Source organism: Pleurodeles waltl, chromosome 2_2, assembly GCF_031143425.1.
Source record: "Pleurodeles waltl isolate 20211129_DDA chromosome 2_2, aPleWal1.hap1.20221129, whole genome shotgun sequence".
Taxonomy (NCBI): Eukaryota; Metazoa; Chordata; class Amphibia; order Caudata; family Salamandridae; genus Pleurodeles; species Pleurodeles waltl.
The window spans coordinates 593,870,821-593,898,359 of NC_090439.1; the positions used below are offsets into that span (position 1 = coordinate 593,870,821).

A 27,539-nucleotide genomic window follows, 5' to 3' on the forward strand; every position below is an offset into this window, starting at 1 on the left:
AGCTTTCCTCCCCCTTACAGCTCCATCCATGGCCCTTCCAATTTAGTACCCTGAGCTTCAAACGTTATCTCCTCCAAACAGCCAACACTTGCCCCAGCCTCTCACAGAAGAAAGCTTTGCTGGCCTCCCTTCTGAATGCGGAAAGTTGCTGTAGATTCTATTCATGCAAAAAGAACGGATGATGGACTGAATGCTGAACTAAGTCATACATTCACCCTAAGTCACACACCTGGGCCTAAATCCATCGTCTTTTTACTCATCACACCATTCCAGTTTGGCCCAGCCATATGCAAATCAATCTTGACCGCCATGGGAACAGTCCAGCCCAAACTGCTTAGCTATGTCCTCCCTGTAGTGGAAACAAGCATCCTGGGACCTGGTTCAGGGTATCACTCTCCATTAGCCAGGCTACCTTGTATCCAGTGGCATAGTGAGCACGGGACCCATGTTAGGGCATACCCTTCCCACTTAGGGTGACAAATACAAAAACAACAGATGATGGACAGAATGCTGAACAATGTCAAACATTCACCCCATTGTCACAGTTCCGGGCCTCAATCCATCATTCTTTTGCTCGCCACTCCATTCCAGTGTAGACCCTGTAGTGTCCTGCTGGACACGTTCTAGTGTTTGGCCAGCCTCTCTGCTGAGGGCTGGCCTCCCACATACACCCCACACCCACCCAACACAGGCGTCACCGGTCAGGTGACCCTGGCAATAAAAGGGGCCGGGCGCACGTGCCCAGGGCCAGTTATGCCTACCAACCAACCGTGTCCGTGTGGTCCATTTTAGTAGGATGGGGGCCTAGGGCCCCAACACTACATTGGCGACGAGAGGGTCTGATCCCACGTGGCAGGAAGCATCTTCTGCGATGTGGTGGGGGGAGAAGAAGGCCGTCGCAGCCCCAGCCCCGCCAGCGCACGAACTGGGGGCTATCCTGCCGCCCTTCTACACAAAAGTGGCGGTGCCCTGACGACCGCACCCCCAGGAGCGGTGTGCCAACAAACAAACAAAAAAAAACAGTAAGCGAACCGCGCGCCCGCAACACTGCCAATTAGGCTGCGGGCACAGTAAGTAAGGTGCGAGGCGTGAGAAATCACCCCCTGTCTGCTGCAACGCGGCCCGCAGCGTGTGAGAAGGCTGCTGCGGCCGGGTCGAGAGAGCCTCAACGGTGTTTTCACGCACCGGAAAACAAACAAAATGCCCAGGGCCGCCCCACCTCTTCCCTGCAGCAATGTGATGGTGCTCGGAGGCACCAGGGAAAAGACACGCCCGGCAGCGCAAGCGAAGCTCCCGCGCCGGAGAGCGAATGGTGCTGTTTGCGCACCGAACAAGATGTGCCCAGGGCTGCCCCCGCCCCTAAAATGCCAGTAAAACGGCCCGCAGCACAAAGGACGGCTGCTGCGGCCGCAACAAGGGATCCGTGGTGGTGCTGGCATGCACCACCAAAGGAAAGCAAATTGCCCAGGGCCGCGCCCCCACCTCCTAGGGAACAACAGAGAATTGAGGTGCTGACACCAGTGCCCGGAACCCCCCAATGAACTTCGTGCCGTCTGCATGCTGTTTACAGACAAGGCTGTGCATCTTTGAAAAAAGAAGAAAGAAAAGTGTACAAGTAAAGAAAACAGCACTTACCTGCATCTCTGGATACCTGCAAGAGCCCCCCCCAGACTGAAGAACTCCTCCAGCAGCACGGCTCCTTAGCATGGCTTCACCGGCATCTGTTCCATACAAGGAGGCCCAGTAACAGAAAAGACTGTCTTCAAGCTGAAAAAAAAAACAGTGCGCTACTGGCATCCAGTGGCCAGAATCGGTACTGCACCCTATTTCTGTTTTGAAAGGTAAAAGAAGCTTGGATGAAAGCAAGTTTACAGCAGCACCTTCAGAAAGTGACTGCTCCAAACCAAGAGTGCGCCCGTGGACAGAAATGGCGCAGAAGACGGAAACGGCGAGGAAGAAGGAAGCGACGCTGTAAAAGGGAAGGAGAAGACTGCAGCTGTCCCAGCCAAGCTGCAACGACGAGAAATGGACGCAAGTGCCACGCGTCGCACGAGGAGACCGCGCATGGACTGCGCAGCCCCTGCCAGCCGTCCACCACCACCGCCAAAAGCACGCGACATGCCCCAGCGGTGATGGACATCACCACAGGACAAGAAAGGGACATGCCAGGCAATAACAAAGGATGCCCAGAAAAGAAAAGAAACTATGTCACATGTGCAGAGAGCTGCACCAGAGAACGTGACGACATGGAAAAGCGCCCACAAAATTGGAAAGAGCACCCAAGAGCGTGACGTAACGCACGGGACAAGAGGCCGTGCCAGCCGGCCTTTCTGCAACACAAGACGGCCTCCGTTGGCCCATCACACAGAAGATCATCAGAAGCGACCAACCCTGCAAAGCACACGCAGGTTCAAGCAAGACCCAGTGCCAAGAAAGCACGGCCTTGAGGCGCAAGCACTGCGTCCTCAAGTGAAGAGCAAGCGGAAAAGAAAGTGACCCTATGTCACTGCCCTGCAACGGGCCAGAGACTCAGCAAGGAGTGTCCTCCCCCACACTGCCTCAAGACGGAGTCGGCAGTGACTCGCAAGAGGAGAGTCGCACAAGGAGTGTCCTCCCCCACAGTGCCTCAAGACGGAGTCGGCAGTGACTCGCAACAGGCAAAAGGAGAGTCGCACACCCTGAGTGGCACGACGTCACCACTGCAACACGGGGATGAGCCCCTAGTCCTTGGACAAGACAGGACCTTCTAAAGGTCCACACGAAAGGAAGACAAGTGGCCAGACGCCACAACAAAGGAGAAGAAAGCGTGGCGTAGCACCACGCTATGAAGGAGGAAGAAAGGAGACTGTGTGACATCACCTGTCACACTGCAGCAAAGAAAGTAGACTGTGTGACATCACCTGTCACACTGCAACACCTGACGACCACAAAAGAACAAGAACGGAAGATCAACAAGATGGAGAGATGGAGGACTCCCACAACAAAGGAAGAGTGCACCCACAGAAAAGACAGCCACAGGGTGCGATGGCGTTACTGGAGACAGCTCGGCGGGAGTGCCAAATGTAAGACGCCATGCACGAACCGCGTACTTACCCCACACGTCAAAGGTGACCATCCAAGCCACATGTCATCGGCTGCTTGAAGCAGATGGCACCACTGCTAGCTAGCATCTGCACATGAGCAAAAGAAAGACTGCACTCGCTGTGACGAAGTTACTCCAATCACCCTTACTCCAGCAACATCACTTGTCGTCCAGGTCTCCAAACGGCAAACATCATCATTGCCATGTGCATCACGGTATCCATCAAAGGAGCAGTTAAACAACCAGAATGGAGTCCTACACCTCTGCTTCAATGCTCTGAAGAACTAGTCAAACAATGACCAACTGCTCGCCCTGTCTGTATCCTGCTCTCGGTGACAAGAGCAAGTCGTGACCCAGATCCATCTACCCCTGTAATTGCACGAGCGACTAGGCAGTGGCTCCTAGGAGGTCTTGCAGCTGCCCTATGTGGCACACAAGCAGCCCCAGCGCAGACCACAAGCAGTCCCGTGACAACCCAGACAAGGGGCCTCTCAAGCTTGAGTGAGGACTGGACTTTGCCCCACCGATGAAGTCAAGGAGACAAGCAACGCTGTGCAATGGAGACTCCAACAGGTCGCAGCACACCAAGACTGTCTTCAGTGAAATAACATGACATCAACTAGACACCCTCCTGGCATTTGAGAGACAATTGCCCTAAGACCGTCTGAGAACCCGCATGAACCTGATCCATGTCGGCAAGCGCCCTGACCACGAAACATCCACTCTTGTGGTTGCACGAATGAGATGACCATGGATCCTGTCGGAGAGCCTGCAGCGGCCGGCAGATGGCCCACACGCAGCCCAGCACAGTCCATGCCAATCCCGTGGCAAACCCATCGAAAAGGCCTCGAGGAAATTCCATAGTGAAGAATCCAAAACCGAGAGGTGGCCTGGAAGCAGCTCTGCCATCAGAGGGTCAGAACATACAAAGGCTTCAGAGGAGGACCTCACAACATCCAAGATATCACCCGTCTTCAAGGGATTGGCCTTCGTGAAGCCAGGATGTCTTGGCAAGCAGATTCACAGTGGACTCCACCAACGCTCGTGATGCACCCAATTCGAATGATACACCCTATTTGAACAAATTGAACTGTAAACACCACCAGCCTCGCCACGAGTGCCCACAGGACTGAAGCACGGTGCATCAGTGGACACTTGTCCAACCATCTGACTGTCAGAGTCCGGATTTCTTCCACACTGTGTTCGTGCCCGGCTGTGACTGGTTAAATCATGAACTCATGCAGAAGGATCCGGGTGCTCCCAGCTGTACCTGCCCACGGCAATCCTGCGGCCTGCCTTTTTGAGGTCGAGAGACTGATGGTGGTGTTTTTGTTACTCTGTTTTTCTCTTTCAGGTCGGATTTTGTTTTTGTTCCTCAAAGTTTTGGAGGAATGTAGTGTCCTGCTGGACACGTTCTAGTGTTTGGCCAGCCTCTCTGCTGAGGGCTGGCCTCCCACATACACCCCACACCCACCCAACACAGGCGTCACCGGTCAGGTGACCCTGGCAATAAGAGGGGCCGGGCGCACGTGCCCAGGGCCAGTTATGCCTACCAACCAACCGTGTCCGTGTGGTCCATTTTAGTAGGATGGGGGCCTAGGGCCCCAACACTACAGACCCCATCATATGAAAATAAATCTTGACACTGCTCCTCATGTGAACAGTCCAGCCTGAACTGCCAGATCCTCCCTGGACCGGAAACAAGCATCCTGGGACTGGTTCGGGGTATCACTCCTCATCACCTACGTTAGCTTGAATCCGGTGGCACAGCAAGCACTTCTATTCAGGCACATATTTCCCACTTGGCAGGCCCCTCCCATATTGGCCATTAAGTGACCAGGCCTTTGAAGTGGTAGTTTGACAGCTGAGTCATCCTTAGTTATAAAATGAGCGTGCTTCCAGACAAGTATTTTTGTGGAATCTGGAGAATGTTTGAAAAAGGGGCGCGGAGCAATCTCTCTTGTCCCTATTGAAAACTCAGCCTCAAGAGGCTCTAGGCTGGAAGCTTTAGTTCTGTTTATTATGGTGAAGGCAAATATATATCTGGAGAGCTGTTTAATAAACGAATTGTCAAAGAAGCTGGCTCCCTCAATTTGAAGTCAGTTTTTAAAAGACCTATTCTCTCTGTTCAAGCACAATCGTATATTTCACAATAACATGAAAGCAAATTGAGTTTCTGCTCAGTTTCATAGCACCTCCCTGTTCATGGGGTTCCCTCAGCTATGGCAGCTCAAGCTTATTTTAATAAGCTAAGGACCGTGTATCTGCTCTTGTTTGAGCACTTGCGATATTTTCAGGAAAAACAACAGTATGGTAAACTGCAGTTATTAAAGTGATTTTGTTAATTAAAGAGTGGGAAGAATACATCAAGTATAGTTTCAAGTTCCATTAAGTTACGTTTGGTATATTTTTTAACATGTCAATTTTGAAGAAGCGTAATGTCGGGGATAGTGTTATAGTAGCAATTTTGTTTGTTCGTTAAAGTGATGCATTTTCTGGTTTGTTATGTCAGCGCTCCCTCCTATGGCAAGTTGAGGGTACTGACAGTACTTTTCAAATTCGTTAGCACAAAACCGATCATTAACTGACCTGTAACTTAATGTTTGTTTGTAGTTAGTAGATTGAGGCGAGGCACCTAATTAACGGAGAGCCGAGCCAAGGGTCTGGCTCAGATCAGCAAGAGCCGAGCCTTGAAAATGTGTATTATGTAAATCATACAACAAACCACGTAAAGTATGATAGATTTTCTTCAAAGTTCAGAAAAGGGTATTTCTTTAACATATGAAAGCTTTGACACTAATAGGGCACATTATAGCATTGCACTCCGGAACAGTTCTTAAAAGTGATAGTTTTGTACAACTGAACTAATAAATTCGAAATTGCTACCATACGTCATATTGAAGAAAAAAGAGCTTTAGTCAAATAAAATATTTGCCTAAGATCACATAATTTAAGCAGGGAAGCCACAATGTATGCAGGTTTTCTGGTTTCATACTGTACAAATCTTTCCTTATGTTAAGGCTTTGTTTTTACCCCCAAGTGCATTCCTTATCAGTTTTTACAACGTAGCGCAAACATAACCTAAAGGTATTGGAGGGCTTTACATGCAAGGCCGGACTTGCCATATGGGCTTCGGGCATTTCCCCGGGAGGCTGGAAGGGTGTTTCAAGGGTGTGGCACACTTTTGTTCTGTGGGGGTGGGGGCGTTTGGTCGAAGAGCTGAAGCTTTAAAAGCACTGCAGAGTTCATTGTATATCCAACAGTGTTCAGCAACAATAAAAGTGCCAAGACAATTCGGGTGATTAATGTACCTGCTGGACAGAGAGGGAGTTTTGTCTAGTGGCAGTTTTGACTTGTCAAAGGTAGTGCAGAGGGTTAATATGCCTTCTGCAAAGAACAGGTACCATGAAGATCACAGAACAGTATCTGATGTGCAATGCTCAGAGGGATACTGCGTTTGTCACAGAAATCCTTTTGTTACTGTGCAGTTCATAAATTACAATAATAATCTGGCACAGTGAGCAATGAACCGCCACCAGAGAGCTGCATGTTAACTACATGGTACAGGTTAGAAAGTTATGTTTTTTTCCCTGCCTTTGAGTATCATAATTTTAATAAAAATAGTTTGTTTGGGTAGTAATAAATTGTTATCAGTAAAGTCAACCCTAACTACTGTGTTACGTTCTAAATCCTGAGTTGTGTTTCATCAGACCAAGCACTCTTAAAAAATGCCTAGCAGCATGGATGACATATGAATCCTACACCTTTTGGTCCCCTTTTTGTTATGTAGCATTTTCTATACACTGATATACACATGTATGATCTGTTGTCTCTGTACGTGTGTGTGCTGTAAAGTGCTCTAACACCCTATGCTGGCAAGAGAGGTGCTATAAAACAAATGAAAAACATGTGAGGGAGGGGCTATGGAGAGATGAGAGGCACTGTTGGAAGGTGATGGTGAGGGAATCATTGAAGAATCCCAATAAAGATTGCCGTATCCTGCTGCACTGTAAGGTCATCATTGACTATGCTTAAAAAAAAAAATACAATTGAATATGTAATGAAAAATGTGCTGTAGAATGCACCATTTTTGCATTTTTCCCCAATTTTTCTAGGAAGGGAGAATCTCCCCAAGCTCCATTGTAGTGGCCAGGGTCTCTTGCTATTCACCGTATGGGGCTGGAAGGGCAAAATTTGCTGGGGCTGCTTCGGGTTACCAGTCCAGCCCCGTTTACATGAGCATGAGTTTACATTACACTAAGTCACATCATGTTTATAGGCATGGGGAGATTAAGGGGGTGATTCCCCCCTCCAAAATACCGCTCCGCGGTCGAAAGACTGCTGAGGGTATTTTGGGTTTTGCACGGGGCTGGTGGGCGACCGCCAAAAGGCCGCCCGCCAGCCCAGTGCAAAACACCCTTCCCACCAGGACGCCGGCTCAGAATTGAGCCGGCGGAGTGGGAAGGTGCGACGGGTGCAGTTGCACCCGTTGCGAATTTCACTGTCTGCAATGCAGACAGTGAAATTCTTTGTGGGGCCCTCTTACGGGGTCCTCTCGACAACCCATACCGCCATCCTGTTCCTGGCGGGAGAACCGCCAGGAACAGGATGGCGGTATGGGCTGTCAGAATCCCCATGGCGGCGCAGCGAGCTGCGCCGCCATGGAGGATTCTAATGGGCAGCGGAAAACCGGCGGGAGACCGCCGGTTTTCCACTTCTGACCACAGCAAAACCGCCGCGGTCAGAATGCCCTGCGGGGCAGCGCCAGCCTGTTGGCGGTGCTCCCGCCGACCCTGGCCCCGGCGGTTCCTTACCACCGGGGTCAGAATCAGGCCCTAAGTGATTTGCCCAGAATTACATGATGTAGATCCGATGCCAAGACTTGAACCTGGTTCCCGAGTTCCATAGTCGGCAGCTCTGCTCATAACACTGCATCGAGGGTACAGGGAAGCTGGCAGAAGCCATGTGAAAGCTTGGCTCATTATTGACTCGAGGTTCCAACAGGACCTCAAGCTTAGCCAGAGCCAGGCTTCAGGATCGAGCTTTCAGCGGTGTGCTCACCTCTAATATTTAGGAATTGATTACACAGTGTATACTTTTGGCCACACAAGGTGGGCAAAGCACAATTAATCTCTTTGAAACTGAAACCTAGTGCAGTTTTCCTTTTCGTGCATGGAACTATTTTCTGGTGAGCTTCATGCAAAATAGATCAGTGAGTTTTGATTTCTACCCGTAGGAGCTCTTACTAATATAGGTGTGAATTCACTACTCATTTTCTGGATTAAGAGCAATGAAGATCAAACATGACCGCAACAGTGCCAGCTTACATAAATACTTGCCATAACAGTTCTTCAAAGTTAAAATGTCTGTGATGTACTGCTCCGGTCCAAGTTTTTTCTTTGAATTACAGGATTTATAATCTTGCTTATTCCATTTTTAACTAGACTACATGTTCCTGATTTCAAATGAAAACACTTGGACTGGAGCAGCTCATCACACATGGACCTGGGAAACTTGGCATCTATGCCCCGCAGTAGCATCCTGCACTATTTTTGGGTGTCCCTCTATGTGTGGGCAGAACACTCATGTTTCCTAGGACCACTCATGCTTAGCTTATTTAAGTCCGGATATTTTCTTTTTTTCTTTATTCTTTTTATTAAGTGATCCAGTTTATATCCACGTCAGGTAGACAATTTCATACATCAGCATTTACATATAGCAGTAAAAGATTTAGCCTGACACATATCACAACTGATCTGCTAACATCTCATTCAAAATCTGGAAATACAACAGTGTTCCCCCTCACATTCTCTCCCCTCCCCCAAAGCTTCCATGGACGGCACATCATACTGTTTTTCTCTTCATCAGTGTTCGTTAGAATTGTCTCTTTCTGGTCTCAGTCAGCTATAGTGTCTAGACATCTGATATTGAACAAAACCCCACCCCATCCTCATTTGTCACTTCCCAACCCTCTGTGATAAAGGGGCACTTCCCTGTTGTGTACCCTTATGTGCAAGTATTGCTCGTTCCGCCCAGGCTATCAATACTTCTAGTCCCTTGTCATCTCTCCCCGTCCTTCTCATGAGAACTTCTTCATCCCCTGCTCATGCTATCATGTCTGACTCCCACGCTTCCCTCATTGGGGCCCGGGACTCAACTAGTGGATTGCAATGCGCCACTGTTAGGCCTAACATCGTATAACTCCTGCTAAGCCTCTTCTTCGGATTCTGTGTGAGAAGTCCCAACAGGCATTTTTCCATTGTCTGTGGGACTTCGCAGACCGTGGACAAGGACTTCCACCCAAAAATCCCGTACCAAAGGACAGGGTCATACCATATGAATAAAATCAACAAATTCCTCCTTGCACTCCAAACAACTCTGGTCCCTAGTGGGATATATGGTGTGTAGGCATTTAGGGGATAGATAAATCATATGTTTAAAATTATATCGGATTAGCTTAAAGTGGGTGCAGACCACCACTTCTCTCACCCAAGTGCTTTCCACTGGTAGTGGTTGTACCCTCCTGTCAGAGCGCAGTGCTGGTACAAATGGGTTCTGATCTTGCACCCCCTGCCATCGCAAGTAGTGTGACTAGTGTTCGAGTCGGGCTGGTGCCTCTAGGAATGTGGGCCATAATTGTCTAGCTATTGCAGCAACTTTTGCATATTGTAGAAAGTGCCCTGCACTCATATTAAGCGACTCCTGTGCCTCTTGTAATGTAATAGATCTACCTGCAGGGAATAGGTCAGATAACATTATGTAACCTCCTTCCTGCCATCTGGTTACCGTCATAGTATGTGTTATTTGCACAAATGGGGGCAGAATCCAGATATCCATATTTGGGGCATAAGGCGCTCTCTTAAGAACCTTTCTAACTCCTGTCTCCCATATTCTACCCATAAGTCGGATTACATGGGGAAACATGTGAGGCACTCCCCCGCCCTTCATCAGCAGCTCCCATAACTTGTAGTTCCCATAGGCTCCCCCCAACAAGGTCCTCTCCCAGTTCTGTTCCAACCAGTGCACCGCATACTGTAATTGTGCGGCCAAATAGTACAGCTCCAAATCTTGTACCTCCAGGCCAACCTTATCCCATTCCCTTCTAAGTGTGGATAAGCTTACTCTACATCTTTTGCCGTGCCATAGGAGATCCACTATTAGATGATCCAGTTTTCTGAACACCTCTCTAGGGATCTCATAGAAGGAGCCTTGCATCACATATAGACAACGCAGCAGCACCACCATTTTCAAAATTCCTATCTTTCCCATCAACGTTAAAAGTAGCGTATTCCACAAATGTATAGAGGGTCTTAGTCTCACAACTACCTTCCCCACATTAAAGTCATAAAGTTGTTTCTTATTATGGGTGATATGCAGGCTTAAATATACTTCATCTGTCTTCCACAGAAGGCCCGCCTGCTGCATATTCTCAGGCGGTTGACTCATCATGGAGTCCAATGGGTATATAACTGATTTTATTACATTTACCCTAAGCCCTGAAAACTTCCAGTATTCTTGCATTACATTCAAAGAATCGGACCAATGTATTAGGCCATCTTAGGTATATCATGGCGCCATCCACTTATAATGAAACTATATTTTCCGTGGCTCCTACCATTAACCCCCATCCTTCAAAAGTTTGTCAGAGTCTACATGCCTGCGGCTCCATTGTTATGGCAAAGAGCAAGGTCTGGTGCCGCGCTGTAGGACAATTTCCTCTGAGACATTGCACTGCGTTCGCTTTGTTGCTCGCGGGTGCATCTGTAGTAGCCTGATCCAGTTAATATAGGGAAAACCAAGTTCCGCTCTCTCCAAGACCGTCCACACATACTTCCAATTTAGGAAGTCAAGTGACTGCTCTATATCTAAGAAGGCCAGAGCATAGCATCCCTCCTGCACTTGTGGCTCTTGTATCGCATGCACCAGCCGTCACAAGTTCTGCAGGGTGCTTCTACCAGGAATAAACCCTTATTGATCCTCATGGATCAAATGCGGAAGTTCGGGAAGAAGAAGGGCAGCCAGTACATGACAAAGGAGCTTAAGGTCGAAATTTAGCATCCCTATAGGGCGGTATAACCCTGTTTCTAACTGGTCTTTCCCTGGCTTCAGTATCAGCGAAATCAAAGTCTCACTCATTGAGCGAGGAAGTGCCCGCTTTTCGTACCCTTAAACATACACTTCAGCTAGTTTGTCCAATAATACAGATGGGAAACACTTATAAAATTCTGAGGGTAAAGCGTCCCTTTCAGGTGCCTTAGCAGATTTTAGGGATTTCATTGCTTCTAAAAGGTCTTGTTTGATGACGGGCGCTCCCAGTACTTTCCATTCTTCCAGGGACAGAAATGGTAACGGGAGCTGGTTCACATAGTTTGATAAGTCCTTCTCTCTTCCCGGCAGCTGTGGTTTCACTTACATCTCATGGATATGTGCAGCAAAGACCTCAGTTATGGCTTGTTGTGTGTATATCGCGTGACCTCTGCTGTCTTTTGTAGATAGTCTGGGCAGTGGTGCATATTCTGATCTAATCAGTCTGGCCAGTAGTCTTCCCACCTTATCCCCTTCCACATGCCAGCACTGTCTAGCTCTCTTCCTGGTGTGTTTTTCTAATTGATCCCATAACTCGCACAATTTATGTCTTTGTCTGTCCCAAACCGTTTTTAGGGATGAATTGGTGGAGAGCTGTTTCTCCAGTTTCTCTAATTCAGCCTCCTGTTTGGAAAAGTCTTGTTTTAAAGTGTGTCGTACTCCGACCGAGGTGGCTATACACAGCCCCTGGAGGACCACCTTCATGGCGTCCCCCTCTATGGCTCTAGTCCCCGCTGTGTCCCAGTTGTCCTCAAAATAATGAGATAAGGACATGGCTATTGTATCACAAAATATTGCATCAGATAGAGATTCGACATTCAGTCGCCACAGTTGGACTTTAGGTGGTTGCCTATGTATAGAATATGTCAATAAAAGTTGTGAGTGGTTGGAGATATAGGGCGCCAAGTATTGGACATCAGTGACTCGATGTGCTGCTGTTGCCTGAAGAAGAGAGTAATGAAGGCGACTGTGGGTGTCTATGGCTGAGGTATGGCATGAATATGTACGTGAGTGGGGGTGTCGTTGGTGCCACACAGCTAACAATCTTAGGTCTTGTAGGGTCTGATGTAGCGCTACCGTAGCGTGGGGTTTTACTCCCATCCGGTAGGGGAATACCTATCTGTGTTCGCACCTAATACACAAATAAAGTCCCCCCAAGGATAATTTGTATGTTGGGAGAAATCTGCTCAACCTGAATCAGTCACCCCAGAAAGTCACCATCATCTATGCTCGGTGTGTAAATATTAATAAGCCTTAAGGCATGTGCATCCAATGTTCCCTCAAGAATAGTGTATCCGCCTTCCGGGTCTATCACAATCATAGTGGGCTGAAAGGGAGTTCCCAGGGCTATCCAGATTCAGGTTCCTCTAACACACCCAGAGTATGAGGCGGCTATTACCTTTCCATGCCATCTTTTCTGCAAAGATTGACAGTTTCCCTGTGAGTGTGTCTCTTGATGGATTGCTATTGTTACTTCATAGCACTTGAGGTATAAAATGACTCTGTTATGTTTCACTGGCTTCTCCATGCCCCTCGTATCCCACTTCATGAATTTATATTGCGATTTTGTTTTCACCCCTGCCATGAGGTGTAGCTTTGTCCCCAATTCTGAGACCTGTAGCGATGGTGCACATCTCCTAGTCGTGTATTCCTCACCATGGAAACTCCCCCTTTACACATGCACTGAGTAAATAACTGCAGATTTGCATAATCATGAAATAGAAAATTCTGAAACTCATCTGCTTACAAAAACAACTAACAACAAACAATGGTATGCCCTGATCCAACTACACCCCTCCATCGGCCAGTGGCCTATGAATCTCTGATGCTCAGCTATTCGCTCAAGCGGTTGATAAACCCTGCCCCAGCTCCCCTTACCAGGAACTAGTTTTGATTTATAATGATATTGTTTATTTAGTGTTGAAACTATCCACGACCCCTGGCCTCTGCTTATCATGAACTCGCAATAGGAGCTCAGCAATCTATAGAGGTCTGGGCCCTCGCTTCTTCGATCCAGACCATAGTAGGCACCCTGTAAAATATTACCCATCATTTTAAATGTTCTCCATTTGCAGCACACAGTAAGGCCTGTAGGAATTTGTTCCCTTGCCTCAGCCGCCCTCCACTCAACTCCTCCTAATTACCTGTTACCCCGGAACCCTTAGTCCAGTCTCATGTTGCTCAGGGCTCCTCAGCCCAATGAAGCGTCCTCTTCTAGGGATTCTGGTAGTTGGCTTAACAGGTTATGGGGGTTTTGCATTTCAATCTGGCCCCTTTCGGATTGGAGTGTCCCATCTTTAGCGACTAGGATACGTTCCACTGTCTATTTCTGGGGCGTACCCCATTGCCTTGAGGCTGCTTTCCATTGATTGTTAGGCCTTTGATTGTTCCTGCATTGTGTGCCATGACATTCGTTGAAGTGCTCCCCTCCACCTAGACCCAAAGAGTCCATCCAGTCAGTAGCGTCTTGAGGAGTTTCGAAGAAGTGAGCTTTCCCATCATATTTCATTTGCAGTGTGCCGAAAAATCAGGCTGTATTTGATATTTTCTTCATTTGACCTACAAATGGTCCTGGACCCTTCTCGCGTAGTTCAGAAAGATCTGTATGGCGGTGCCATCATACTGTGGGGTACCATATGCTAGAACGTGCTGAAGGATGCTGTCTCTGTCACAATGATTATACAGCCATGCTTTTGTTGCATGCTGGTGCCCTAGATTGCGGCTTCGGTCCCAGAGATCTATGTGACCAGTCTAACGTAAAACAATTAGACAGGTGAATGGAGGGCATTGCAGTCTGTATTTTGTCTTCTAGGAATAGCTCTGCGGAGGGCGCCTCTACATGTCCTGGAAATCCAAGAAAGTGTCCTGTCACCCTCGATGGGGTCCACTTTGCGTCTCACCACAGGGCGGGCCAGGAGGTCCCCAGGGTCCACTATGACGGCACACTGAGTAGTCCTCCCAGCTCCATGTCCCCTCGGCCAGGCACTCAGGAATCGGGCCTCAAATATCACCAGTTCGGCGCTTTCTCCTCTGGAGCGGTCTTTCCACCAAACCACTGTGCTGCATGCAACTTGGGGTTACAGTGTGATAGTTATCCTCTTCGTATGAGCCCCTCAGGCGGGGCAAGTCCCCATCGCAGTGCAGTCTGTAGGCCGTTGCTTCCCCTCATTTGCTTCACCCCCAGCAGCTACGGTTGCGAGTAGGCCAGGCCATAGTCGGGAGGCTCGGCATTCGCAGTTAGGCTCAGCCCAGCCCTGAAGTTCACCAGCAGTGCCCTTGCCCAGAAGTTCCTGCTGTCCTTACGGTCTCAGCTTTATTCCAGCATGGCATCTGCCCCGTTAGTCTAGCTGCTCCAGGCCCTGGCAATCCAGAGGGCGCCCTTCAAGAGGCATGTCAGTCGACCCCTCATGCTGGTTCCCGCGGGGTCAGGCCGGCCTCTCCCTTGCTGTCTCCTAGGCTGGGCAACAATCTTCCTGTGATTCCAGCCCTGCTGCTCATTCATGTGGCCCCTTGCTCCGCTGCAGTCTCTGGGAGATTGCCCACTATAGTGCTGCTGCACAATCAGCCTCTTTTAATACAGAGGCTGCCAGGATTATGAAGAATTATTTCGTCTGGGCTCAGAGCTCCGGCAAGGCGAGTCTATACAGCCATCTTGCTCCGTCACACCCCCAAGGTTTTTTCTTTGCAGTCTGGGATTTTAAGTCCTCCATCTCGCAAAAAGCACTAAAGGTCTCAGAATGCAAGGAAACAAATCTGGACTGGATTTCTCAGCCATGAAACTGAGAATCTCGGGAGCTAACTGACGAATCCAGATACTGGATTTCATAAGTGCCCCACGAGTATATTGGGGGTTTCAGCACACTTTTACACTCCCTGGGCACATCTGTATTAAAGAAAGAGCTTCAGATGGTAGAGTATCCCTCCTTTTGTATTTCAGTATGCTTTATTGTGGCAACAGTGAGGTGTTATAAGGGTGGCAACACAGGGGTAAATGTCTATCTTGCGATAGGTAATGTAATCTCAAGCTAATGTATTGAATGTGAGTTTATGGTGAGTTGACTTTTGCAGGGCAGTAGTCAAGCTTTCCTCATTTTCGGCTCTTTATAGATAGCTGGCGATATTGTTGTGAAATGATACTCTCAGCGCCTCTGACAGATCTTAGCCATTCCCACCAGGAATGTATTAGGACGTTGCCTAGCTCCTTCCATTTGTTGATAGGCAACATATGGGCCAGTGTGAAAATCAGATCCAACAAATGTAAGTTGGCTATGATCATATTAAATCTAAGGATAAAGATATAAAGCATAGAAAAGTGAAGCCCTTTCTGTGATCAGAATTGTAGAGGTGCACATTTCACACTTATGCATCTTCATGCATCACTCTTTATACATCACTCAGTTGCATCGCAATGTGGCCCCAAACAAATGAGGTACTGCATATGCCTGGGATGCTGGGCAATGTAAGAGATACTGGCTGATGGACAAAGAGATAACATCAACTGTGTGCTACTTAGAGCTGGGGTCAAGGAAACCCACAAGACCTCTCCAAAGGAATGTTCTGGAGAGAGCACTTTTTTTCATGTAATCTGCCACAAGTCCCTGTCACACTTGAGCACACAAAATGGAGGTGCATGCCAATGAACTAGAACTCTGTGCCTACTTATGTAATGTTCAAGACTCTCCTTCGACCAGCGGGGATTGTAAGGGGGCTGTGCAGGTGCAGACCAGCGACCATGGCCATGTTCAGTGGGGAGGATGTACAACTCGGATGACAAACTTGGGAGCAGGCTCTCAGCATTTAAGGGTATAGAATTAGCTAACCGTGCTCTGTTGACACTGATATTAATTGATAGGAGTTATCTATTTCACATAGGCCCCTGAAGACTAAACAGGAGATGGTGGGCAAGTCATTCCAGCCTTCCTCGACCTCTCATCTCTAGGCCCGTAACTTGTTGGGAGGGAGACTGGGGAAGGGCTATAGGGCTTTGAAGTATTATGTCTGGAGGATCTTGAGGTGCCTATCTCTTTCTATTTTTCAGGCCTAACTAGTCCCTGCAAGCTCTAAATCTGGTTTTTAATATCCTTGGAAAGGTTTTTATAAATTGTTGCATTTTTATTTCTATATTCCAACAATCTTGCATTATATGTTTCACAGTGCGCACTAAAGGTACAGATGTTTCAAGGTCTTTCCCGCTTCACTGCTCTTCACGCCCTTATCATAGACATTGAAGTGTTCATTTTCAGCACTTCAGCCTATTTCAGGCCCAAAAGCAGCAAACCTGGGGTAAAGCATATCGCCCATCTTTGTACTTTTATACTGTGAGATACTGTGGACTATGTGTTTTAATAGTATGTTTTATTGTTTGTGTAATGGTTTTAAATAACTTTACACTATTAAATAAACTTCAACTTCAAACTACATATGTAATCCAACTAGATTTTGAGAAGGGAGAGGAAAAATTTGAAGGCCACTTTCTTCAGTGCTGCAGCAGGGTATACAGCATGTAAGTCCAATGTAGGTTCACAAAAAATATTTGAAGGTAAGTTCACATTCCTTATTCAAAGAAATCAAGAATTTGGGGAATTTACCCTCACAAATTGTACTTGACAATACAAAATATTTGGCCAGCATTCTACAGTTTACACAGTTGAAAACCTAGTCGTAATTGTAGTAGTGGGCTTGGGGCATTCCTGTGTGAGTCCACTTGTAAGAATGTAAAAACATCCATAAACTTGTGTGTTTGTTGGTATTTACCATATGCTCACTGGTAATTTCTCACATTGGAGAAACGTCTAAATTTACGTTTGCAAAGGATAGAAGTAAGTGTGATGGAAGAAATCGCTATGTTTTGTAGGGAGAGGACGAAATGCATTCTTCATATGGAAAATCAGTTTGTTTGCAAAGGCAAACAAGTTCAAAGTACTAATTCACATTTGGGTTTTATTTCCTTGCATATAAATGTACACAAAGTTGCAATGACACATACAGAAATATTTCCCCATTTGAGTACTTATCCAATACTGTGACTGTACAGATTTGTGATTACTACTGAAATTCTTTGTGAATTCCAACAAAATGTCAGGTTTTTGTCCCAAACGTCCTTTAACTTCTCCCTTGGAACTCTTGTGTTTTGGCACAGTGCATGAACAGTAGCACTTAGGGCAGGAGCTCCATGAAGTAGCGGGTGGTGGGCCATGCAGACAATATGCCCACTAATTCTCACTCAGCTAGGCGACCAGGATGCCCCCCGACCGCATACAGTGCCTCACCCAGACCTCAATCAAAGAACGTGCACGCAACTCGGGCGGCGTCTTGAAAGAAGTAGGGCTACAAGGTAAAGTGCTGTTCACTTCTCACAAGTGACAGCAATGAGATCCCGGTGCAGTGTATTGTGGGGACGATGTGCATATATATATGTGTGCCTATGTGTGCCTACGTGTGTAGGGGACACATTCTCCGTCAAGGATCAGTACTGCACAATTAACATGTTTTTTGTGTTGGCAGGTACACCGGAGCCCTGTATGGAAGGATAGTTGGTCGAGTTTTGGTATCCATGTTTGGTGTCCAAAATGATGAGTATGGAGCCTGGATTGACCCTGGCCTCTTTGCTGCTATTGGAGCAGCCTCTTTCTTCAGCGGAGTAGCAAGGCTAACAATTTCACTCTCTGTTATCATGGTAAATATTAAACACTCTTGTACCTTGTAGCCTCTTTTTCTCTCTCTGCTTTTAATTACATATTGCATCTGATTATAGACAGTTTTAGCTGTCTTCCTGACCTCATGCTATTAAATCCTTAAAATGAGAAGCACAAAGAGAAAGTGGGCTTTGGCAAGCTCCCTTTAAGCCATTGGCTTTCATGTGTTTTTCATGCTTTGCTATCGTGTGGATGGGTTAGTTTACTTTGTCTCATTTGTGTTCTCATTTGGTTTGGTGATCGCAATAGGTAGTCCTTAAACTACAGATATAACACGATGCATAGCATCTGATTGACAGCCAGTATGTGTTCTTTGATGTGTTTACTTTTCTGATTGGAAGACATTCATTTGTTGATTTATTAAGCCCTTAGCTGCTGGTCCTCCCCCACCCTCCTAGTGCTGAGCACGTTTTTGGCTATTTGGGGTAGTTCGCACTTAGGCCTTCATAACTTTTTGTCCACATAAGCTATCCACGCCAAATTTGCATCCTAATTTTCCAACATCCTAGGGATTCTAAAGGTACCCAGAGTTTGTGAGTTCCCCTGGAGGAGAAAAAGAAATTAGCCAAAATACAGCGAAAATTTCGTTTTTTTTCAGAAAAATTGGAAAAAATTGGCTGCCAAAGAAGGCTTGTGTTTTTTTCCCCTGAAAATGGCATCAACAAAGGGCTTATGGTGCTAAAATCACCACCTTCCCAGATTTCAGCAACAGGCAGACTTGAATCAGAAAACCCAATTTTTCAGCACAATTTTGGCATTTTACTGGGACATACCGCATTTTAACTATTTTTTGTGCTTTCAGCCTCCTTCCACTTAGTGACAGGAATGGGTGTGAAACCAATGCTGGATTCCAGCAAGCTAAACATTTCTGAAAAGTAGACAAAATTCTGTATTCAGCAAGAGGTCATTTGTGTAGATCCTACAAGGTTTGCCTACAGAAAATAACAGCTGAAATAAATACATATTGAAATTGACCTGAAAAAACAGCATTTTTCTCCATATTTTACTCTGTAACGTTTTCCTGCGATGCAATATTTTTAAAAGCAATATACCGTTACGTCTGCTGGACTCTTCTGGTTGCGGGGTATATAGGGCTTGTAGGTTCATCAAGATCCCTAGGTACCCAGAGCCAATAAATGAGCTGCACCTTGCAATGGGTTTTCATTCTATATCGGGTATACAGCAATTCATTTGCTGAAATATAAAGAGTGAAAAATAAGTATCAAGAAAACATTTGTATTTCCAAAATGGGCACAAGATAAGGTGTTGAGAAGCAGTGGTTATTTGCACATCTCTGAACTCCCGTGGTGCCCATACTAGCATGTGAATTACAGGGCATTTTTCAAATAGACATCTTTTTTCCACACTGGCTTACATTTGGAAGGAAAAAATGTAGAGAAAGACAAGGGGCAATAACACTTGTTCTTCTATTCTGTGTTCCCCCAAGTCTCCCGATACAAATGGTACCTCACTTGCATGGGTAGGCCTAATGCCCGCGACAGGAAACGCAACATGGACACATCACATTTTTACATTGAAAAATGACATGTTTTTTGGAAAGTGCCTAGCTGTGGATTTTGGCCTCTTCCTCAGCCGGCAGCTAAGGAATCCAGATTGGGTAACTTGTGGGGCTCTCACCAGGTTCTGTTACCCAGAATCCTTTGCAAACCTCAAAATCTGGCCAAAAAGAGACTTTTTCCTTACATTTAGGCGACAGAAGGTTTTGGAATTTGAGAGGAGCCATGGATTTCCTTCCACCCAGTGTTCCCCCAAGTCTCCCAATAAAAATGGTACCTCACTTGTGTGGGTAGGCCTAGTGCGACAGGAAATGCTCCAAAACGCAACATGGACACATCACATTTTCCCAAAGAAAACAGAGATATTTTTTGCATAGTGCCTAGGGAAACCTACCAAACCTGTGCATTTGTGAAAACTAGACACCTAGGGGAATCCAAGTTGGGGTGACGTGTGGGGCTCTCACCAGGTTCTGTTACCCAGAATCCTTTGCAAACCTCAGCATTTGGCAAAAAAACACTTTTTCCTCACATTTCGGTGAAAGAAAGTTCTGGAATCTGAGAGGATCCACAAATTTCCTTCCACCCAGCATTCCCCCAAGTCTCTCGATAAAAATGGTACCTCACTTGTGTTGGTAGTCCTAGTGCCCACGACAGGAATAGATCACACAACGGTCAATGTTGGTCCTTTCATGAGGGCAACTGTTGACCCTGGGGTGATCCATTACTGACGCAGGTACTAGGTACAGTCACTCAAGTGGGGTAGTGTTTTTATCAGGACAGGGTGGTAGGAATTTTGTGAATCCCAGCATATTCCTGTAGTTTTTGAGACAGAAATGCAAGAAAAAGTAGAGATTTTATTCAACATTTCAGCTTTGCACGGTTTTCTGGGTAAGAAAACTTTGGGGAATCCACACAAGTCACACCTCTGTGGACTCCCCCAGATGTCTAGTTTCCAGAAATGTCTGGGGTTGGTATGTATCCTCTATGGCTGATGGGCTGAGGACCAAAAACGCAGGTGCCTGCCTTACAAAACCAGTTTGGTTTGTGATAGATAATTTTCATGGCTCCACAATATGATTTGGTGGGGGGGGGGAGGTAGGGGGGGCGGGGGGGGAATTTGGGGCTGAACTAAATTGGGGAGCTCCCAAGAGAGCACTCTCTCTGTGCTTGCCACCGCATGCACCTGCTCTCTGGGTTGGGCTAACCCGCTATTACCCCGTTGCACAGACTGTGCTTGCGAAGGGACAGCAGGACTGTCCTCATCACCTCCCTCATAGTCATTGGAAGAGAAGTTATCGAATGGGACTGCTCCAACTGAAAAATCACTGCCAGAGTCTGCACCATTGTCTTATCCCTCAGAAGCTGTCTCAGTACCTGCTGTCTCTGTTTCTGATCCTACGTCAGAGCTGTTCTCTATAACCTGAATGAGGGCTTGAGCAGCAGTCATCCACGAGATGCCATCTCTGCTACTGGAAAAACTGTTGCTCTAAAACACTCGCCTACATAGACAGTCACGAAATTGCTGATGGGTGTGTGTGTGTGATACGTGCAACAGTAGAGGTCACCTTACCTTTGCTTCTTCCCTCAATCAGCACAGTGTTTCAAGACACTCAAAAAAAGACACACTATCACTTCATCTTGTCACATACCAATCGTCACAGTCTTTAGCGCCTCCACCGTCCAGTTCAACAATCATTATTGGTGCTTCCACTCCCATGACCTCCTTCTTGGATTCCCTCACTACCACCCAGCAAAAGTGCCCTTCATCTCTCCATAGCCCCCCCCACACATATATTTAATTTGTATTATAGCGCAGGCAATGGCTGACTTTACCAATGTACTCAGCTATTTACATAAAATACAGATTTGATCTTTGCAGTAGGCATATAAACCTTCTGCACTACTTTATGGCATCAAAACTGCCACTAGACAAAAGTCTGATCCTATTTTAGCAGAAACATAATCACAAGACTTACTTAACTTTTTTATTGCAGCCTAAAAGCTACAGTTGAAACACAACAGTTGAAGTATGTGCATTGCCTTGAAGACGCAAGCTGCAACTGCAAGACAACCGGTGGCAAATATATATATTTATATATTTTTTATATATATATATATCTATATATAGATCACTTTTATATGTGGGTGTGGTTTTCCTGGGGGCCGATCGCAGCCCCCAGGGAAACCACACACGCGTTGACAAAAGTGATCGCTCTCTCTCTATATATATATATTTATATATTGATATATATATATATATATATATATTGATATATATATATATCCTTGTCTCTCTCTCTATATATATAGATATACATATCATATCTACATAGATATATCTATATATATGTAGATCTATATATTTTTTTTAATAGCTGTATGGTTTCCCTGGGGGGGCCATAGTAGCCCCCAGGGAAACCATACAATTATTTTTTTTAAATGATTGCGCCCACAGGGTTCGCCCTGCTAACGGGCGAGCCCCTGTCAATTTCATTTTTTTTTTTTATTCGCTTTAAAAAAATATATTTTTAAATCCCTGATGATAAAGCTACCTTTTTTCATAAAAAAATATGCCCCGGGTAACGGGGGGGGGGTGGCCGTTTGCCGAGGGGGCCGAACCCCCCCCAAGCGAAATCCCTGATGTCTTTTGGGGTTTCCTGTGCTTGAGGGCCAGGAAACCAATTCAGAAAGGCCTTGTTTGAAAGGGGAGAGTCTCCCCTTTCAAACAAGGCCTTCCGGAATGTCGAGAAAGCCTTTTGGGTCTGTTTTCCCCATTGGAGCAGAAAGCGGCCGCAATGCCGCTTCCTGCTTCGATGGAGAAAACCAATAGTGACGTCAGCGCACCTCGTGACACGCTGACGTCCTAAAGGGGCAAGTAGGGGGGGGCAGGGGAGACACGGAAGATCTTCTGTGTCTCCTGGGGTATTTAAAATAAAACAACAAAATCAGATTTTTTAACCCCCTCGCTGGTGTCGCCCACTGGTGATGACACACATGAGGGAGGTAGTGTGGACGTCGGTAAGTGTCCGACGCCCGCACTAAAGCGGTTAAGAAAGTACTTGCTACTTGGATGCTCTACTCTGTCATAAAGGCAGGGTGATGTTCATCAATCACCCTTGCAGGTTCATTTGTTTCACTTTACTTTCATGGAAACATGTTAGTTTTACAGCTTTTTTGTTGACAAAATAAACTAAAAGATGCCATGAATATACTAGCCCTGAGTCCAAGCTATCAACAATGAAGCCGTTTGCTGTGCATTCCTTTTACATTCACCATTTACAATGAAAACGTCATCTTCTGACTTCTTTTCATAACACTTTTCTTTAAGGGTACCTTTTTACTCTGTTAATGTAGGCTGTTTATGAAATTAGCCGAAGACCCACCTTCCAAATCAATGTAGCCTTCATTCTTTTCTTTGGTGGCCTGTTTATTTTCAAAGAAGGATGAAGGTGTAAAACATAAGAGCATAAATGTTTTAAAAATGTAAAATGGAGACCCTTTCAAACAGTTCTCATCATGTACCTAGGCCTTTTTGTGTGCACATTATTAAGAATGTTTCTACATTTCAGCTTGTAATACTTACACTGATGAACAATAAAAACATATGGTACAATTATAAAACATATTATATTAGGACCAGTAATTTCCCAGCGTTCTTAAAGTGTTTTAGTATCCAGGCATTGAGGAGAGGTCATGAGGATGGTTCACTTCATGGCCTTTGGACTACAGTAATGAGTTTAATGGCATGTAGGCAATAACCACACTTTATGACTAAACCTTGACCTAAAATGTTATAACAGGATTTGTTCCTCTCTTGGCCATCACAGAATAAATACCCCCAAAAATGTCTTAATATCTGCCCCCTTGCCTGGGTGAGAGTCTTACTTAGTTCAAATGTAATAAACTTCTAGTTTAATAATTGTTTAAGCTTGAGTCTATCTGGCTCTCAAATTATTCATAAACACTGAGTTTGATATTTTAGTTTGATGTGCAAGTGTATATTTCTTACTTTTACTTCTAGGATGCTTAATTATTTATTTTTTCCAACAATTTTTAATTGATTTTCAAACAAACACATACAGCAACATTCTAGGGAGCGTGCCAGTATTGGTCCAGATATAAATCATAAGCTGTGCAGCGATACATAGTATTTTCATATTCTAGCATCAGCTATCAAGGGTGCCCAAGGTGCATCTATTGCTCAAAGTAATCCCGGTTTGTTACAATGCATCTCTCGCTGACAAGCACCATATGGGATCCTAACAAAACAGTGGCAAAGCACTTCCCAACATGCTTCCCCCCACACCCCACCCTGTGCCCAGTGACTGTCTTCCGTATGTAGTAGCAGACCATTCAAAGTGTGGTGAGAAGGGGGCTCCTCCAGTGTAGTTCATGGGAGGGTTCACGTGACCAGCCCAAGTGTGTCAACCGGTTCTAACACATGGATATTCCCACCCTATTTGTGGATGGAAGTCTGAGTTCCTCTTCCATTGCAATGTGGGTTAATCATCAGTGATTTCCAAGGTTTGGGCTAATGTGCCCCAGGGCCGTTCTCCCTCCACCGAGTCCTGCCCCCATCGGGACTCGCGCAACCTCACCATTTCCTCCAGTTTAGCCCATTTCAACAGTTCCCATCTCCAGGCCAATATGGGCGTAACTTGTGATGCCTTCCAATTTTTTGTTATCTCTCTATAAGCTTACAATAGTGCTAGGTCCTGAAATTGGTTAGAGATTATGAATTTGGGCATATGGGGATACCAGCCGAGTAAGCAGTGCCCAGGTGTAAAGGGGACATCTCGGTCTAATATGTCAGTTAAGGCATCAGCTATTGCTGTCTAATACGCTGTCAGCGATGGGCAGGCACAGAACCTGTGGAAGAATTCTGCCGCCTCTGCACCACATCTTGGGCATTTAGCATCTGCCGCCCTAAAATGCTGGGCAAGCTTGCCAGGTGTTATATACTCTCTACGTATTATGAAGAAGTTGATGAGTCTGAACATAGTATTTAGCGATATTTTTGGGGTATGCGTTAGGACGGCATCCCGTGCGTCCTCACCAATCGGGACTGCCAAGTCCTCTTTCTACTTCAGTTGGAGATTTACCAGGGCTGAGGTAAGGTCTGTTCTACTTCTGCAGTAGAGGCACGTCACTGCTTTGTGGGTAACGGTTGCGCTGACCAAATACTGACATGCTTCTAGTGTGCGTGGTTCAACTTGACCATGTTTCCAGTGGTTAAGCACTGCTCTGGTTAGAGCTCTATAAAGGAGAAAGTGTCGGGGGAAGGGTGTAGGTTGTCTGGAATTCCTCAAAGGGCAGAAAGGCATCAGCTTATAGAGGGTTCCTATAGTGGAGGCCCCCGCTTCTGCCCAGAGTGAGAGGCCTCTCCAGCTCCCTCCATGGGGCAAGCTATTAAGGGGGCAAAGCAGGATTTCAGGGGCATAGGTCAGCAGACATCTCGATCTCTGGAGCTGTCATGTCCAACACCACCAAAAACAAATTAAAGAGGTACCCCTCATACCCCCAAAGGGACTGGGTTAAAGTGTATGTATATATCCAACACTGCCTCAGCACGGCCAGCTCCAGGGGTTCCGGAGCTTGGGGCGGTGGAAGATGAAGGATCACCCTGCCTAGCAAAAAGAGAGTTGGGGGAAGGGACGTATCTCCCTTCCAGGCATTGTTCGATTCACTATCAGGCTGACCCGACAGGTAGTAAGACTGAAAGTCAGGGATAGGCAGCCCCCGTCAGCTGTGAAGCACTGCCGGGTGGCCATGGCCACCCTTCGTCGACCGCTGCCCCAGAGGGATCCTTTGAGTCGGGAGTCTAGCTCTTTAAAAATCTTTCTGGAAATCCATAAAGGAAGAGTGACAAGGTGGTAAAGTAGTCGGGCAGAGCTATCAATTTTAGTAGCGCCATCCGTCCCGCCATTGAAAATGGCAGGGAGCTCCAAAAGGACATATTCCCTCGGAGGTCCCTGATCGCTTGTGCCACGTTTCCTTCGAGTAAGTCACTAGAGTCATGATAAACATGGACTCTCAAGTAAGAAAGGTGACGTGATTCCCACCTGAGATCACCGATGCTTGTTGGAGCCATCCTGCCTGCAGTAAGGGGTAAGAGTCTAGACTTCTGCCAATCCACCCAGAGTCCCGACAGAGTGCCAAAGTGGTCTTGCATATCTTTCGCTTCCTGCAGCGCACCTTCTACGTCTCCCAAAACAGGGGAAGATTATCAGCGTATAATGCTATGTAATGTTCCTGCCCAGTTGTCTGAAGGTACGATAAGGATCACAAGTGTGGGCCCAGCTTGCAAGAGGCTCAATTGCTAGTGCGAAAAGGAGGCATTCCTGTCAGTTTCCCCGAGCTATCTCAGCACTCTTAGATATAAATCCCTGGTGCGGATTGGGGCACTTGGAGCTGTGTAGAGCAATTGGGTCCAGGCCACAAACCCCTCTCCCAGGTCGAACCTGCGAAAGACTTCGTAGAGATATGACCACTCCAAGCTTTTAAAACCTTTTTTGAAGTCAACCGCAAATATTGCATTGCTAGTTTTATCGGTAGTGGTCACATTAGGATGGAGGTGAGTCGGCGGATGTTAAGTGCCATGAATCCTGATTGGTCATGATGGGGTAGAGTAGGCATATGGGGCAGTAACCATGAACCCAGTATTTTGCTAAGTATTTTATAATCTAAGCTCAGCTTCAAGAGAGGATGATAGGAGGCTACATCAGTGGATAGTTTCCCAGTCTTTAATAATGGTATAATGAGAGCCCCTCAAGCTGACTCTGGTAGGATCCCTTGTTCTTTGGCTGCCTTATATAGGGAGGTCAGACGCAGGGCCAACTCCTAAACGTAGGTCAAACAAAACTCCACAGGGAGGCCATCCAGCCTGGGGTCTTATGTCGTGCCATGCTGCAGATACCTGGTGCACGCACCTCTGGGAGTGTAATGTGTTGCCCAAGGGCCTCTGATTCCTGAGGGGCTGTAGGTCCATTCTCTCCAGGAAGATGTGGACCGCTTCAGGCCTGGACTCCGTTTTGCTGTGATAAATGTCAGCATAATATGTGCGAAGTTCTTGATTAATGTCAGTTTGTCAGCACACGGTGTGGCCCGGGGGCGTCTGTGATTCTGCAATTATCAAGCCCCTTCTGGCTGGGTTTGCCAGTCATGTGAGGAGGGCACTTGCATGGTCTCCCTCTGCGTGAGTGTGGGCCTGGTACATCTTATAGTCATAGCAATGTCATAGCTCAACCGTCTCCGCAACTTTCTCCTTGGCCTCTAACATATCAGCCTGAAGGGCAGCGTTGCTTGTGGTCCCTCAATGCCGTTTCTGCTTGCATGCATCATTCAGTAGTGCCTTACGGACCTCCACAGCAGCGGAGAGACAGCATCCTCGAATCGCTACTTTGAAGGCCTCCCATTCTATCAATTCTGAGGCCGTAGATGCCTCATTCTTTGTGAAGCAAATTTGTATGGCAGGGCCAAAAGAATCTCGGAAGACTTGGCCCTCCAGTAGTTCTGGCTTCAATTCCCACATGGGGACAGATGTTCGAAGTTGGTTCCATTTTAGGCCCAGCACTCGCGGGTTGTGGTCCGATATAGTTCTAGTTAAGTATTCCGAGACTAATACTGACTCATGTACATCTGGAGAGCTCTAGAAAGTGTCCAGTTGGATGTGTAGTTCATGCAATGCGGAAAAGAATGAGTAATCTCGCTCAGATGGGTGGTGGGCTCTCCAGCAGTCAATGAGTCCCCACTCTCGATTCCATGTGGCATAGGCTCTTGCATTTCGGGTGACTGGCGAGTCCCCAGGAGATGGTGCGACCTGTCAAAGTCCCCGCTTAGTATAATGGAGCCCGTGAGGTTGTAATTATCTGGTTGGATAGGGATGCAAGATAGCTGGCTTGGTCGACATTTGGGCCCCACACACTCCCTGTTGTGATTTCCATGCCATCCAATTTGCCAATCAGGACCACATAGCAGCCTAGCAGATTGACGAAGGAGTGGAGAATGTGGAACGGAATCCCTGGCCTAATCCGTATTCAAACCCCACTCTGTGTATGCTGAGTAGGCAGTGTAATAAGTCTAGCCCCTCCACCTGTGCTTCAGGGTCCGCTTTCGGATCTAGGTGGGACTCCTGGAGGAGGGCTATATGGATCCTGCATC

The 27,539-nt window shown here is 46.7% G+C and overlaps 1 protein-coding gene across 1 annotated transcript in view; it reads left to right on the top strand.

Annotated features, from left to right (window-relative positions):
- LOC138282493 (chloride channel protein C-like) overlaps positions 1–27,539 on the top strand; it is an 858,631-nt gene that overhangs the window by 315,229 nt on the left and 515,863 nt on the right. Inside the window, exon 11 of the mRNA XM_069220139.1 lies at positions 17,672–17,843. Coding sequence (XP_069076240.1) covers positions 17,672–17,843 — 172 coding nt within the window. The remainder of the gene's footprint in view (positions 1–17,671; positions 17,844–27,539) is intronic.